This window comes from Penicillium angulare, assembly GCF_028827245.1.
Source record: "Penicillium angulare strain IBT 27051 chromosome Unknown utg000005l_segment0_segment0, whole genome shotgun sequence".
In the NCBI taxonomy this organism is placed as follows: domain Eukaryota; kingdom Fungi; phylum Ascomycota; class Eurotiomycetes; order Eurotiales; family Aspergillaceae; genus Penicillium; species Penicillium angulare.
The window spans coordinates 2,065,911-2,081,644 of record NW_026623164.1 but is presented as its reverse complement, the minus strand read 5'-3'; the positions used below and the strand labels follow the sequence as shown (position 1 = coordinate 2,081,644).

At 44.7% G+C, this 15,734-nt stretch overlaps 5 protein-coding genes across 5 annotated transcripts; 1 reads left to right on the top strand and 4 right to left on the bottom strand.

Annotated features, from left to right (window-relative positions):
* Positions 1 to 1,191: 1,191 nt before the first annotated feature.
* On the top strand, positions 1,192 to 3,926 carry N7478_008117 (sodium:solute symporter family protein; the record flags this gene model as incomplete). Its single annotated transcript, XM_056924331.1, has 12 exons — positions 1,192 to 1,297; positions 1,355 to 1,418; positions 1,470 to 1,527; positions 1,584 to 1,770; positions 1,864 to 1,963; positions 2,011 to 2,094; positions 2,153 to 2,339; positions 2,394 to 2,444; positions 2,496 to 2,666; positions 2,725 to 3,043; positions 3,102 to 3,625; positions 3,678 to 3,926. 12 exons carry the CDS (start codon positions 1,192 to 1,194, stop codon positions 3,924 to 3,926), a joined length of 2,100 nt encoding a protein of 699 aa, XP_056777057.1.
* A 563-nt stretch (positions 3,927 to 4,489) lies between these two features.
* On the bottom strand, positions 4,490 to 6,016 carry N7478_008116 (glycoside hydrolase family 18 protein; the record flags this gene model as incomplete). Its single annotated transcript, XM_056924330.1, has 5 exons — positions 4,490 to 4,591; positions 4,647 to 5,182; positions 5,240 to 5,369; positions 5,426 to 5,797; positions 5,876 to 6,016. The coding sequence occupies 5 exons, from the start codon at positions 6,014 to 6,016 to the stop codon at positions 4,490 to 4,492; spliced, it is 1,281 nt and encodes a 426-aa protein (XP_056777056.1).
* A 1,888-nt stretch (positions 6,017 to 7,904) lies between these two features.
* Positions 7,905 to 9,123, bottom strand: N7478_008115 (amino acid transporter; the record flags this gene model as incomplete). The annotated part of the gene is made up of 4 exons (XM_056924329.1): positions 7,905 to 8,323; positions 8,377 to 8,576; positions 8,707 to 8,942; positions 8,992 to 9,123. 4 exons carry the CDS (start codon positions 9,121 to 9,123, stop codon positions 7,905 to 7,907), a joined length of 987 nt encoding a protein of 328 aa, XP_056777055.1.
* Positions 9,124 to 10,600: 1,477 nt separating this feature from the next.
* Positions 10,601 to 12,327, bottom strand: N7478_008114 (GMC family oxidoreductase; the record flags this gene model as incomplete). The annotated part of the gene is made up of 6 exons (XM_056924328.1): positions 10,601 to 10,909; positions 10,966 to 11,293; positions 11,355 to 11,755; positions 11,802 to 12,072; positions 12,129 to 12,210; positions 12,258 to 12,327. The coding sequence occupies 6 exons, from the start codon at positions 12,325 to 12,327 to the stop codon at positions 10,601 to 10,603; spliced, it is 1,461 nt and encodes a 486-aa protein (XP_056777054.1).
* Positions 12,328 to 14,478: 2,151 nt separating this feature from the next.
* N7478_008113 (uncharacterized protein) lies at positions 14,479 to 15,138 on the bottom strand (the record flags this gene model as incomplete). The annotated part of the gene is made up of 1 exon (XM_056924327.1): positions 14,479 to 15,138. One exon carries the CDS (start codon positions 15,136 to 15,138, stop codon positions 14,479 to 14,481), a length of 660 nt encoding a protein of 219 aa, XP_056777053.1.
* Positions 15,139 to 15,734: the final 596 nt, after the last annotated feature.

Here is a 15,734-nt window from a genome sequence, read left to right as displayed (position 1 = left end):
GAACTTGACTACTGCAGGTAAAATGTGATGGTGAAAATGAAGACTTCAACAATAGCTGCAAAAAGATCACGCAGTTCAACCTCGGCTAGTTTTTTTTTCGAATTTCCTTCTTTCAAATCTTCCTCACTAATAATTAGAGAATTACACCTAAATATGTATTCCAAACTATTGACGAGCACATCATCAGCATTGTATCCCCGCATGCGTATTTGGTCGATTGTATAGTATAGCATCAAAGTGGGCCGTGATGGCGCCATGTGGTAGATCGTGATGGCCCTGGAATGGATCAAAACTCGATCTAACTGGTTCAAATTAGATCACACTTGGACCAGCGGGCGAATAAAGAATAAGTTTATTTATCATTGCTTTTTGTCTCACTTTTTTTGTCGCTGCTTGCTTTCTCGCCCGAGAGAATAGAGCCCTAGAGGCCTTGTTGATGCTGTGAACACGATGCCACAAACCTTGAATTACAAGTCGCATCTTGGGTCCAATTGTGGATTTCGCCAATCACATGCTGGAAAATATATTGGCAAAAGTCAGCAAACGAATCTAGAGGCGTCATTCTGGATCTTCCGGCTGCTGCAGGCTGGGATAGTATCTCATATCTATCAAATCTTCCCTATCGCCTTCAAGTTCACCGGGCGCTCTCATACTACTACCTCGGATATTTCAATCCAAAGAGTTGAAATAACCATTTGCGCACGTAAAATGTAAATCAAAAGGGGCAAAGGAAAATTTTCGCGACTAGAGCAACAATCCATGGTTCTCAGCTGTGGAATCTTTTCTATTCCAATGACACAATTGTCCCCATCGGCCGAAACTCTAAAATACGCTTCTTCATTAGTAGGCTTTGGTCCCCTTAAAGCACCTCATAGCACGCAGATGTAGAATCATCGCAGATCTGGACTTCATTATTCGCTCAAATGCTACCGATACTCTGGTTTTTTCGATGGGGGGTCCTGCGTACCCCTAACCCGATGAACTCGAAAAGTACATGTACTGGGCCCACTATGTACATTTAGACGCATATCAGCCTGGCTTTCCCATAACCTCGGGACTATATGTAGACGCGTTTCCCAAGAAGTTGCAAAGCTAGCTGATGCTTTTCTCTCCTCGCGCCTTGTACTAGAACACAGGCTTAACACCCTCTATTCTATACTCGTCTCTTATCGCAATTGAGACTTGACTAGGATGTCCAATTTACACGGTCGCGATGGCCCGGCAAGCGTTCAACCTCCACTGTCTCAGGCAGTTGGATATGTTATCGTGGTTGTAATCGGTTTGATCATAGCTCTTGGTATGAATGTTGTGCATTTCTCTATTCTGTTTCAATAACAAACTTACATGAATTCAGTTATGATGTTTATCACCAAAATACTCAAGAAAACAACAGGAGAAGATAATAAAAAGACTGAAATGTAAATATGCTTTGCTGTCGGTTTCAAACCACATACTGATACACTGTATAGGTTTATGACGGCCAACCGAACCGTTCGAACGGGTCTAACTGCATCGGCTGTTATTTCCGTAAGTCGTCCGTTGTGCCAGGGATACATTTCTATGCTTTTACTAATATTTTCTAGTCCTGGCTTTGGTCTACAGCTTTACTCGGTTCATCTTACGTTGGGTATAGCTATGGCGTTGCTGGTCCTTTCTGGTTTGCTGCTGGCTGTAGCCCCATGATCGTGTTCTTTGCGTTGCTGGGTATATCCTGCAAGCGAAAGATCCCTGAGGCTCACACGTCTCTGGAGGTGGTGCGAATCCGTTATGGTGAGACCCTCATCCTTACATTAGAGCTTTTTTCTAATGAAAACTTGAACTTCATTTCTTTTACTCGTTTGACTAACTGCTTTCTCGCATTAGGACGCACGGCTCATATTGTGTTTATTATCTTATGCCTGATCAACAACATCTTTGCATGCGCGAACATGCTTCTGGGTGCTGCTGCTGTGATCACCGCAATGTATGTCTCATTTTATTTTACTTGGTAACTTAAGCTAATATATATAGGTCCGGAATGCATATTATTGCGGCAACGTTTTTGCTTCCGCTCGGAACGACGATATACACGTTTGTTGGAGGCATCAAGGCAACGTTGGTTTTCAACATACATATCAATAATTTTGGCTGAACTGAGGCTAACAAATACTAGTTTTCTGACCGATTACTTCCATACTGCAATTATTCTGATCATTGCATGCTACTTCACTGCCAAGGCTTTCTCTGACGATCAGATTGGTTCTGTTGGGAACTTGTATGAGCTTGTCAAGGCCGCTGCTGAGCGCAACCCCGTGTCTGGAAATTACGCAGGGACCTACTTAACCATGACATCAAAGAGTGTGCGTGTATTTTGCTATGGTCTCAAGACTTGTTCTCTCACTGACTGTTAATAGGGAATTCTTTTTGGAATTTTACATACCTTAGGCAATTTTGGTCTCGTCATTGTAAGTTGAGCCGTCTCGTTCTTGAACAACATTATATCTAATGCCATGCAGATGGATACGAGTTACTTTATCAAGGCCTTCTCAGCCTCTCCAGCAGCAGTGGTCCCTGGGTACACAATTGGTGGTATCGCTTACTTCGCCATTCCTTGGGGACTGGGAACCGTGATGAGCTCTGTCGCTCTAGGACTTGAGAATCAACCAAACTTCCCCACATTCCCTCGAGTAAGTTTCATTGGTTTTGGTGCATTAAAATATGCTCATTAACATTCATATTTTTCAGCGAATGACCTCGTCTGAAGTGAGCAACGGATTGGTCCTTCCTTATGCTGCAATGACAATTGCCGGCAAAGGTGGCGCGGCAGCATCCCTCCTCATTACTTTCATGGCATGCACATCTACGCTCTCGGCTCAAGTCATTGCCGTCAGCTCGATTCTCAGCTTTGATGTATATCGCGAATACTTCAAGAAATCAGCGACCGACCGAGACCTGATTCGCTCTAGTCATTTTGGTGTCATCTTTTTCGCGGCCTTCTCTGCAGGTTTCAGTACTATGCTTCATTATGTTGGCATTGACCTTGGATGGACTCTTTATATGCTTGGTAAGTTTCAATCCATCACTCTTTAGAATCCTTCATCTGAGAAAAAGCAATATCATAGGCGTTGTCACTTGCCCCGGCATTTTCCCAATGATCTTTACAATTCTTTGGCGTCAACAAAGCAAGGCAGCCGCTATTATATCTCCGGTCCTGGGACTAGCAACTGGATTAGCAGTTTGGCTGGGGACAGCCTCCCATTTTGGCGGCGAAGTCTCAGTAGCATCAACTGGCGAGGTTCTTCCTTGCATGTATGGCACAGTGGCATCTTGCTTTTCACCAATCATTTACTCGGTTGTGATTACACTCATTAGGCCCCAGCACTACGATTGGAATGACTTCAAGAAAGAAAAACTGGCACTTGAGAAGCTGGAAAGTGATTTGACTACAGCGCATCACCAAGAGGCGCCCGATGCAACCAGGGAGAATAGTCTTGAAGACGGAGCTGGGTCAAGCTCAAAGCTCGATGCCCAGGAACTTAAGAGGTGGGGCCGCATTGCCGCATTTTGGTCTATCGCGACTTTCTTGGGTCATTGGGTTATATGGCCATTGCCCATGTATGGGTCTCATTATGTGTTCGGCAAAAAGGTAAGTACTTTCTACAAATTAATATGCTCAGAGATTTCTAATCCTTTTGCAGTTCTTTATTGCATGGGTAGTTGTCGGTATCATTTGGCTATGGGGTACAATGCTGATCGCCATTTTGTACCCACTTGTGGATGGTGGAATTCAGCAGATAACTGAGGTTTACCGTGGCTTGACAGGACATAAGGATATTGCAGTGCATGAATCTCACGTTAAAGATGCAGGGGATGTTACTACATCCCCGTATTCTCCTTCGGCAGCGTCTGTCAGTGATGAACCCCAGGATAAGAAGGAGTCAACTTAGCTCTGAGTGGAGAACTTGATATTGGATTGGAGGTCGGCCAAGACTTTCAATGTTAGAGATAATATCATAACCTCGTGGCAAATCTTGGACAACAATTATCATCAAATCAAGTTTGTGCCCTATGAAATAGTCACATGTTGCTTTTATGCTTACAGACCTCGAAATCCAACGTTTTCACTGAACTAGCTTGAGATTTCGAGACACTATAAGATATTAAAGGGTCTTGGTTAGCGGTTGCCGTGTTACATGTATTGTTTGATGTTTCCCCAAACATGTTATTTGCTCAATGAACTACTTAATACAAACAAGTCATTTATAGAGACGATTACGTTGAATCAATGATATCATATTCGTATTGAATCTACAAATCAATGCCAGATTCAGTGATAGATCAAGCTAATGGAGGATATTCACGTTAATGCCGGCTTTCAAACCCGATATCATAGCTCTCGAATGCTCAACTGACATCCATCTGCATTTCCTCTAATGATGTTTAGCTATGAGCATGATGGTGTTTCATTCTCGTGCTGAACTTCACTCAAACGCCAACAAACACTTATTGCCTAAGGCATTCCTGCCTGCATGTTGGCGTATACAGAATCTGGGTAGCTCAGTTCATTCTGACTCTGGAGCAAGCCACCTGTGCCTCCAAATGCATTAACGACCTATATATTGATTAGCCATCGGAGCAGGATAATTTGTGAGAATATTTCAACTCACAGTAGTTATCAAACTGTCTGAGCCGTTCTTATCGGCGCTGCTTTCCCACCACATACCACCACCGAGTCCCTTGGACATGATATATGCAGCTTTCTGCGCAGCAACTTCGGGGGTATCATAGCTGACCATCATCTTCTGAGAAGCATCATAGCTATATGCCGAGATTGGCTGTTCTTGGTAGTTTACCGTTGCTCCAGTCAAGGGCAAGGCTTTGTAGTCCCACACACCGTTCTCCCAGCTTCCACTGCCCACTCCACTGAAACTGGTACCTGGCCCATCTGTGGCCATGAATGATCGACCATAAAGTGGCATTCCCATGACAATCTTGTCGGCAGCAACGCCATTTGCTGTATAGTAGGTAATAGCTTGATCAGTGTTAAAAGGAGTGCTTGATGGGTTGCTAGTGTCTGCATAGACATTGGCGTCGTCTCCGGAAATAGTATCCCAGCTTCCAGCATAGTCATATGCCATCAGATTCCAGAAATCAAGATATTGATCCATGCCTGCTAGGTCCATATTTTGGTAATTCGCAGGGCCTATTAAATATTAGCGAAATTGGAAAATATGATCATTGATGAAATATACTGTCATACCAGCTGGAGAAGCAGCAGTAATGAGGAAATGGTATCCAGATGCATTGGCCGCGCTATAGGCATCCAAAGACTCTCGAAGTGCTTTGAGCGTTGCTACCATGTTAGCAGCTTCAGTGCGGTCCGATGGATACTATTCAAAGATTTCAGTGTCTTCCTCTAATGATAACTATATTCGCTGTAACTTACCTCCCAATCAATATCGATTCCATCAAATCCTAGGTTCTTCAAAAGAGTGGTCGCCGACGAGGCAAACTCAGATCTACCAGTTTCAGTGCTAAGCGCACTTGGGAAGTTTGTCGAATATGTCCATCCACCAATAGAGAGAAGTACTTTGAGGTTTCTGTTCTGCTTCTTCAACAGATATAGCTGCTTAACACACCCGTAAACGTTGTTTCCTACGTCATTCCAGGAGTCGTTGTCGAAGTGTTTATCAGTGTCTGCCCAGGTGTCTGAAAGAACAACCTCTCCGGTAGTTTGGAGGTTGGCAAATGCGTAAAGAACGTGAGTCAGTCGTTCGACAGGAAGATTTGCTGGGAAGAAGTTTCTTCCATAAATAGCCTAGATTCAACATAGACCCTTCGTTAGTCCCACATTTAAATCGAGAAGGCTATATGTTAATTTAAGTTTGCAGCTTACCCAGTTAACAAAATATGCCACAGAGCGATAGCCTGCATCAGCCCGGGTTTCAATTGTTTTGCCAATTTCTTCTCCATATGGGAGAGAGGCAACACCATTAAGCCAGCTAAAGGCCAGCAAGGCAGGAAGAATCAAGCGCATCTCGATGGATGGAGATCTGAGTTTGGAATTTGAAGGAGTGTGGGTATGATAGTTGGAGTTCATGGAAAGATGTCACTATTTGTAGTCAATCACAGCCAAGCCTGTTCTTTCTTTCAACAACGACCACCCCATTCTCGAGTAACTGTAATTCAATCAGAGGGCCAAACATCCGCAATACCGAATACCACCGTTCCTGCAGAGTTACTGTGATTGAAAACTTCTATTGCATTTCTTTGGGGCGAATATTCCACATGTGGAAATTTGCGTCCATGAAACGAGGCTCATCTCCACATCACCGGATATTTCCAAGCATCTCCCACTGATAGTGTGGGTAGTTTATTCGATCACGGGGATTTCAAAGGTATAATCGGGACACATCGCATTCCAGAATCATGCAAAGAGCCCTGTGGACTGGCCATTCATAGGTGGTTCAGGTTAGCGTGGAAGGAGATTAAGATTCTTGGCTCGTGGCATGTAACAATACCTTGGTAAGGAATAAGGCAACGTGCACCCAGGGCGCTAAATATTTCATGTTAATCTTCAGCATCTGCTCGCGTGGTTCGCATACATCCCCGACCAATCGGCGGTCGTGATAGCGACTAGATCTGAGGGATGGGTGACATCGTCATTCAAAAATTCTCCCTCCCCTCGATCAAGCTCATCTGCTCGGAGTGTAAATATCGACCCTATCTCATATATTAACGCGGGGGTGAAGAAAGCCTCCAGGTAGTTACATCCACCTCCAAATTGCTAGTCTGTGGCGTTTGCGACTAAACTGCTTACTAGCGGGATGTAACTGTGAAAGCGACTAGTATAATGATAGTGAGGATATTGAAACACTAGTAACAGGGTCCAAGAGCGAAGGTTATCGACTATCTAATCAAATCAAATCAGGAAAGGATCGAAGGATCTCGGTAGCGTCCGCCCCAGGAACAGATCACCCGCTCCACAGAGAAAAGCAGAATGTAACACTCAGGCCATGCGACCGAAGCATGTGCCACACTACCCCCGTGGAGCTTACCACTATCATGGATCTCTGCAGGGCTTACATTAACAGCATCCGGTCCAGCCAGACGACGAAGAGGGTGTGATGGTGGAGCGGGTGTGATAATAAGTTTAAAGCACTGACCCCGCGCCCACGGGTGATTCATGCACATCACATTCTCTCCTGAATCCATTCTTATCCAAGGATATGACGGCATAGATAGCCTCATATTCTCGAACACGTGCAATCCATGGATGCAAAATCTCTAGAGTGGGTTACCAGCTTTGTATGTGCTCACACCTCCGCCCCATCCAATGCCAGCAAAAAGGGGGAAAGAAATTATGATGGTACGAAACAAGGTTCTATTGAGTCTTTTATCTAATCTCCTCGACCGGCAACTAGCTTTCTCTCTGCATATCTTCAAATTTTTCCTGCATTCTTCTGCGAGATCAGGTAGAGTTGGAGTTGTCACTGCACGACCAGGCCGCAGAACCTCCAGACTGATTGTAGGTGTCAATGATGCTGACGATGGATCCATAGGTTCCTGAGATCATCAAGAAAGTGCCTGATATAATCACAAATATGCACCAGCAAACCATCAGTATCCATTTAGTGGATCTTTCAGCTTTTCCATGGCTCCAGTTGTCGTATAGCCACATAAACCCCATTGGCTGGAACGACATCAGAGTACCTAGCAATGCCCCTACAAGGGAAACTAAGTTGTTAAATACTGGAATGGCACTAGCAACGACATAAGCTATTATAGCTATGCCGAATGTGCATCCAATCCAAGTTGTCCAATGTATAAGTGTAGGTTTCGTCAAATGTTGTGAATCATGTAGGATAATGAGAAAGATATACTTGGCCGGCAGCTTATCGAGGTATCGTTATTACTCATTTGTTTTAATGAAGGCGGGTTAAACTCACATGAACAACCAGCATAGTCGTTACTATCAAGCCAGGTAGAGCAAAGCCGTAACTAATCTTCTTCATCAAGACACCCGCAGAGCCAAGAGCAGGCGAAGCGACATATGAGCCACAGAAGTAGTAAACAACGCACCCAATAATTATATACACTCCAGTAACCACACTTTGGCAGACTATTAGTGATCGAGTATATTGACGGGGATCGCGCATCTCGGATACTATAGAGAAGAAGGATGGGGTGCCGGCATATGCATTGACTAGCATAGCGATCGCAGTCATATTCTCGGTGAAGCTTCCGCTGGCAGCAAGCTTATAATCAGAGACCCAGGGACCATCACCGTGTGGTGCACTTGCAGGGCGAGTTTGAACACCAACAGCAATAGTTACCATGAAGACTAGAAAAACCCCCGTCAATTGCGTACCAGTGGCTTGGGAGGCACAAACTTACTTGCTGTCAGGATACAAGTCAAGCCACCCCATGCAAGCCAAGTCATCCGACCCAAGGTCTGTATACTTCCTAAGATAAATCCTATTGCTGCGGCGACGGCAACAAAAACTGCAGTGCAGGTGCCATGGGCCGAGACGGCATTCAATGCAATAGAGATACTAAGCATTCCAGACCCGGCTATAAATATCCAGTCTTCTGCTCTATTAGTCAAAATATACCGAGCAAAAGAAAGCAACAGAATTAAAATCACAAGGAGACAATATGATGAGAACATTAATTTTAATGCATCAAGTTATTCACTCACAAAGAACAAAAGTAGATCCAAAAAACAAACGGCCAGGGCGACCAAACAACATGCCACCCACATCAGCGATACCATAAACTTCGGGATGCCGAAGTTTGAAAGCGCCAACCATGTAATCCGACCAGGTTGTTATAACGGCAATAACAAGCATAATGATAGTTCCAGTAGCAATGCCAAGAGTGTCGAAGGCAGCAGGAATGGAAAGTACTCCAAGTCCAATCTGGCTCTTCATCATCAGTGCAGCTGTACCGAGCCATCCTACCTGAGAAATGTTAGTTCTCAATCGTTATGCCAAATGAGGCTGCGCATACATTGCGGTAATTAGGCCCTTCGCCCGTCATCTCTCCAAAGACTGCATCATTCTCATAATATGTGTCTTCATAGACTTGCCCTTCTTGTGAAGGAGCATTGCTTATTTCGTCATCGCCTTTCTTATTCGCCATCATGAAATTTAAAAATAAAATGAGAATTTGAAAAGAGAATTCTGCTTTACCTGACACCGAAATCCGGGGAATGACTTCTCTTCTTAAAGGGTTTGGTGCAGCTGGGCAATTTTACCGGGTGCGAGGCCGGCGTGACCTCATATTTCTCTTCTGGTATCTCTCAGCAAATAGAGAAATTGAAAGCTTATCCACTAAACAGGTGGAGATATACTAGTTACTATAGGAACATGCAAGTGAGCGAAAAGATTCACGGGTGTGCTTCCCTCGATCAACCGTTGTACTTTAGTGAACTTCAAATTTCCACATTGTTATCAATTTTATGACTAGTAGGTCCCGAAAGTAAACTTGAATCATTTGCGAGGTTCATTGTTTATATATCCGTAAATTTATAGCCAACATTCGAAGGTAAATGGAGACCGCTTGGTTTCCCGATCTCGGCTCAGCTTCCCCGGGGAGCTTCCCGGGCCCGACGTGACGTTGTACCCAACAAACACACCCAGAGCTGGATAAATCTAGACTTCCCTTGCATAATCCAAGATATGCCGAGATAATGTGACTGTTATTTAATTTTTTATCCGGTTCGTTCCACATATCACCCCATTCTGTCAACCACTTGCCCCGTGGAGTCATTTGTGCCCCGTGGGGGGATCTGCATGGATTTCTTCAAGGCTGGCAAGTTCAGCGAGAAAGCACAGAACCTCGTATCGGAAGAATTCCCGAAACTGAGATATTTGGCTTAGCATCGTATGGATTGATAATTAATAAATTTCAGATTGACGTGGATAAATAGTATGCACAACGGAGTGACGGCGCATACAACAAAGGTCCTCCGGCCAAAGCATATGACTTCCCAGGCAGTCTATGAAAGGGGCGATGTATGGCCTGATGAAAAAACGTCGTTGCTTTACGGCAAACCCTCCGATGACCCTCAGAGCCCGGGTATCTTTAGAGTTAACTAGTCATGAAGTCGATGGCTCATCTCCGTCTGGGGTGCAACGATATCAAGCATACAGCGAAACCTCCTTGGGTCAGCAAAGATTACAATGAAGTATTGATAGTTCCATGATGCTGCCTAAACTTAATTCAAGTTTTCCCATGCCATCTCTCTAAGCACTAATGTTGCTACCGCAAATCAAGTTACGGGGGCCTAATTAGTGTCTAAGAATACCCATATGTAAGGAAGTCTTTTAAAAAAGGTCCTCCTGTTGGATTTGATAAGGTCCCCGCCTTTCTCGCCGACCATATAGACGCATTCTGAATATGACAGTCCGGAATGACAGGGAAAACTGAGGTATCAAATACTCGAAGGTTCTTGAAGCCATGTACCTTCAGCTCCCCATCCACGACGCCTTGCTTGACGTCCTTTGAGAGGCGACAAGTTCCACAAGGTTCTGTACTCAGACATTAGTCACTAAGTATTTGTACAAGAAGATGTGCGCGATACACATACGGAATCCAGTTTGCGATCGTTCGAGAATCAACTTGTCCATTGCTGCATCTGAGTTCCGCGGCATTTCCAGGTATAATCTTCACCAATTATAACCTTGAAGCCTTCGCCGGTCATGAGTACATCATCAATAAATCGAATGCCTTCTCGCAAAGATATCACATCGAGGTGGTTGTTGAAATAGTTTGTGTTGATGTGTGGATCGTCGAGCGGGTTACTCGATCGCAACTTCACCCAACCTGGTTTTGAAACGGGGCGCAGCAAGTCAACGATCACTGTGAGCCAACTTCCTTCTGGGGGTACAGGAAAGTGCCATTGAAATGCATCGAAGAACATAGGCTGTCATATTGCTAGTTAAACACTGATCATCAGGAATTCAACGCTCAAATACTTACCACGAAGCCGATTTGGAAATGGGGCTGCCCTGCTGGTCCAAACGGATCTTTTCCACCATTGTCGTGCTTTGCCTTTACGTACTCTTTGATCCTCGCGAGACGTTCGTCAATACGTGGGAATCCCACCAATTCCAAGAGACCACTACCCAGAGGTCCCGAGTGGTCCTGGTTGTATACCCTCACTGCTCCATCTTTTTGTGGCCCCGCCCGAAGTAGGTGATCATCCAAACCCAAACCGTTATGCAAGCGGAATACATGCGGTATAATAGGATGATCAAGCAAATTTTGGCCAACATGGGGGGGGGTTGGAGAGGGTTTTGATGCCGAACTGAGTGAGCTCCTTTTCAGGGCCGATGCCTGACAGCATCAATAGCTTCGGGGACTCATACACTCCAGCAGCAACGATAACCTCCTTTCGTGCCTTAACAGAGATTTCCTCTCCATTTGGCCCTTGTATATCCACCCCCGTGACGTGGCCCTCACTGACTATCAAGCGTTTGCAGTGAGATGATGACAAAGTATGAACATTGGACTTTCCGACAAGGAATGACCAACTCGAGGAACGAGTACCTTTGTAAATGGTATTTATACAACGCGTCAGTCCTTTCATCGTTCCATCATATATGTTATCGTTGATTTCAAGGCTTTTGCTCTTCCATGCCTTGAGAAGAGCATCGCGGAAAGGTCGCAGCTCGGGTACAAGATCCGCATGCTCAATATGGAGAGGGCCTCCCAGGCCAATGTTTCTCACATGAGGATAGTTATCGTCATCGTCAGGGTAGGTCGCGGGCTGTCAAGTTAGAATTGGCTAACAAATGTAGTCGCAATGGACACACCTTGTCAAAATAATCTCTCACTGCCTGCCAATTCCATCCCTTCCCACCGAATTCTTCCCATTCATCAAATGTCCCCTTACTGCCTCGAACCCATGTATAGTAGTTGAGGCAGCTGCTGCCGCCAAGGACCTTGCCTCGATTGTTTGGTTTCTCAACACGAGTATAATCAGGACGGTCGATTAAGGTCGCCTTATACTTCCAATCATTTGGACCATTGCGGCTTTCGAAAGCTCGAGCTGGGGTTGTGATCTCAGGAACCTTCTCTGGGTCCCTAGGAATTGTTAAAAACGTCGCTGTCATTTAAAGGCCATGGCTTCAGTAACTCACCCTCGACCGGATTCAATAATCAAAACTGACACTTTGGGATTTTCGGCCAACCGACCAGCTATCACATTTCCAGCTGTGCCCCCTACAAACATTAAGCTTTGTAACCCTCATTAGTATTCCGGCTCTTACCTCCGACGACAATGAAGTCGTATTGATCTGCGGCATTGGATGCAATGATGTTGACATGCCCTGTAGACATTGTTAATATCGTGGTGGGTTCAGCACTTTGCGGGACGACGGGGGTAGGTTGCTAGTGATGTGTTTGGCGTTGGAGCTCGTAACTTGACGAGATAAAATGCGTGGTATGCATTGCAGATCCAAATTGGTGATTTTGGTTCAACTTGAATCATTATGAAATGTGATGGACTCCTATAATGGGAAGACTGGGAAGGGAAACGTAGCTATTATCCAACTTCGACGTCAGGGTCTTCACAATCAACATCGACGGGATATAATCGCCGCCCATAGTCATTCCGCTAGTAAGCAAGTTGCTGCCTCATTTGTGCCTTATCTTAAAACGCCCTGCGAACCGCTCCGTGCAATACATCTACCATGGGTGGCAGCTATAACCTTGCGCAACGCGAAATCTACCTTCGGCCTCGATTTCTTCACTGTATTTATTGATCACCTTTCAATAGCCTACTATTGCTATTTATAAATCACCACAGGACCCCCACATCAATCATGAACTTGAATGACAAAGGATCTCACTCATTTGAATATTGTAGTACTAATAACACATTCCGGACTCTCCTGACCACGCGCAAGCCAACCCTCTATTACCATTACCAAAAACTGTCGCCATTTGTACGATCGCGTTCATTTTTGGAGAAAGCGAGGTTTTTAGTTGTTCCTCCTTAGGTGCCCACAGCCTTTAAGATCCTTTCATTTCCACCCAAGCCTCAATATTAACCATCAGTAGTTGAATCTATCTCGCTTCGTCTAGGTAGCACTAAAGCCTTTCGGTTTGCAATTTTGTATGCAAATGCCACCTGTCTCGCCTGAATATTTCTTTCGCTTATCGTTTCAAGAGCAGGGTCATTTCTTCGTCAGAATTCGATGGGAGCAGGAAATAGGAATCTTCATTTTACTCCGACAGCCTCTTGTATCATCCATCTAGAAGAGGCTTCTGCTAGAAAGTCCCTGGCTCGGTCGTTGCCAACCTCCGATCTTGATCTGGAGCCCCCACGGGCCTTCGCTATGATATTGGAGAGATAAGCTGTCGCTGTTTCTTCGGTCATATTCTCTACTGTTTCTCCTTCCTTTGCCATCTCACAAAGAATATTATAAAGGAGATATGTATCCATCGGTGATTCTTCTTGATCCAGTTTCAATTTCAACGAGGTGAAGATGCCTTGCTCCGGTTGATCATCCAAATCTTTGATCAATTTCGAAGTTAACCGGAACTTGTTTTGCGCCAGTTGTCTAAATAGACTATATGTTCGCTCGTGTCTTCTCCGTGCGATCGTGCTAGCTTTCTGGGGAGATCGGGGAAGCGCCCATTGTAGGAAAGATTCATTCCATTCAGCTTCGTTGTTTGGTTGATTATTCCAGAATAGCATGTTCCCGTGCTTCTCACAGAAGACTTCGAGGCGGGCAATAGGATCGATTGTCTTAGATAGTCGCATAAATACGTAGAGATGTGCGGTCATACAAATTAAGGGTCTCTCTAAAAGCGGTCGAAAGACTTCATGTAAATGGATCTCGATCCACATCGATATCGTGCAAATCATCGGAAGGCATGTTAATTGAGGAATTAAGCTTTGGAAGCTTACCACTTGGTTGCAAAATACGTTGATGTCACCTAGCATGAATTGGTGAACCACGGGGTGCTTCATCACGCCACCAAGATATCCCAGTTTTTTGAGGGTGTCTGATTTCAAGTTCTCGAATTTTTGCTTGTTTGTCTGTTGAATGGAGTCAACTTTGCGTAGTATATACAGCCACATGCTGCACTGGAAGGTATGGAACGCTGGGGTTTTTCCGATCATGATATATCGAATTGATTCATATAGATTAGTGATGAAGGGTGGTAGGATACTGGGTGGAATCTTTAGACCTTGCGAAATGATTCTAATGTCCGTTAGAAAGATCCAATCTCCTATTATCGTAAGTCTGATGTCGATTCTTCAACATGTTGACTCACCTGGTTAAAAAGTCGAAATCCTTTCCTTCAGCGTGCCGAACATATCCAGATATGATTATCAACTCCTCGCGAAAGAGATCTTGCTGGCTTATGAGAAATTCCATATCGAACCAATGAGGTGCAAGTAATAGCGCTTCTGCCAAGTATGAATGTACCTCGTTGTATATGCACGACGAGACTATTATGATGTCGAAATATCAGTACCTAGGCATAACGGTTATTGGTACAGATGATCTCCTTACCTGTATCTGAAACTGAGGGGTTGGCCCCACTTTCTAGCACATCTTCCCACATCTTGACCATATCATTAAGCAAAATTCCAAGCATACTGCAAAATATTTGGAAGTCTTCCTTGTCAATCAGCCTTTCATCCCGTTTCAAAGGTGGCTTTGTCACGGATGTGCGACACGTGTCTTGCCTCTCTAAAGAAAGGGAGACAAGGAGATCAGGAGCCACGGCGTCCTGGATATCATGCAATGGCTCGACTATTGCTTCGGGCGGCGCTGGACCAACTTTAGATCGCTTTTGCTCGTCAAGAAACCTTTGCATATGAAAGAGATAATGGTCATGGGTTTCAATGGAGGCGTCGTAATATGACACAAGCTCCCATTCCCCCCGCTTCTGGGCATAATTTCGAGTAATGACATATTCTTCCTTGCATTTTTGTCGAAAGTACATGGCTTCCTTTAGAAGGTCACAGACCCTCTTCTTCAGTTTGGGCTTCTTTTTTACAAAGGTTCGCAGCTCCTTTGTCAACTGTACAACAGAGATCATTGGCCGGTGGGTATTAAATACCAGTTTGAAGACCTCTTTCTCCTTGGTTTTGTAACTCTTCCATAAGTGTAAGACGAACTTCCGAGGCATTCTGACGGGCTATGCGACAAGCATCACGGGATTGGGGGTGCTTTCGAATGAGTATCCAGGAATCTTTGTTCGATACAAGTCAGGCTATGGGCTAGATAAACAGAGAGATGGCAAGAATGACTGAAGGTGGGATACGCTGAACGGGGCAGAAAGGCGGAGGCGGTGATCTTCCTTTGCCGTGGAGCTAGCCATATAGGGTTAGTGTTGAAATTGTATTACTCGTAATATTACATGGAAGAGGGGAAGGAAAGAACAAGCAAAGAGAGCTTGGGGCGCAGGTGTAGTAGACATGGAATGAGCTACTCTGGTTCTGCTTTTATGGACAATTTGAAACTGGCCTGTACCCTCTCATGATGTTTTATTTGTATAATAACCAACCTGTTTCATCCAACAGAACATTTGGCCACGCCTCCAGGGCTGGAAGCCTGAAACTGCCTGGGTACAAGAGCTATGACGTACCCAGGCGTTGAAATTGTAGCAAAGATGAACATGCTTGATTTAGAAAAATTTTTAATATCTAGATCATAACTTGATTGCCGTAATATTTTCTTCTTTACTCCCTACCACTCTGCATCAATCCAAATTTCTCCACTATA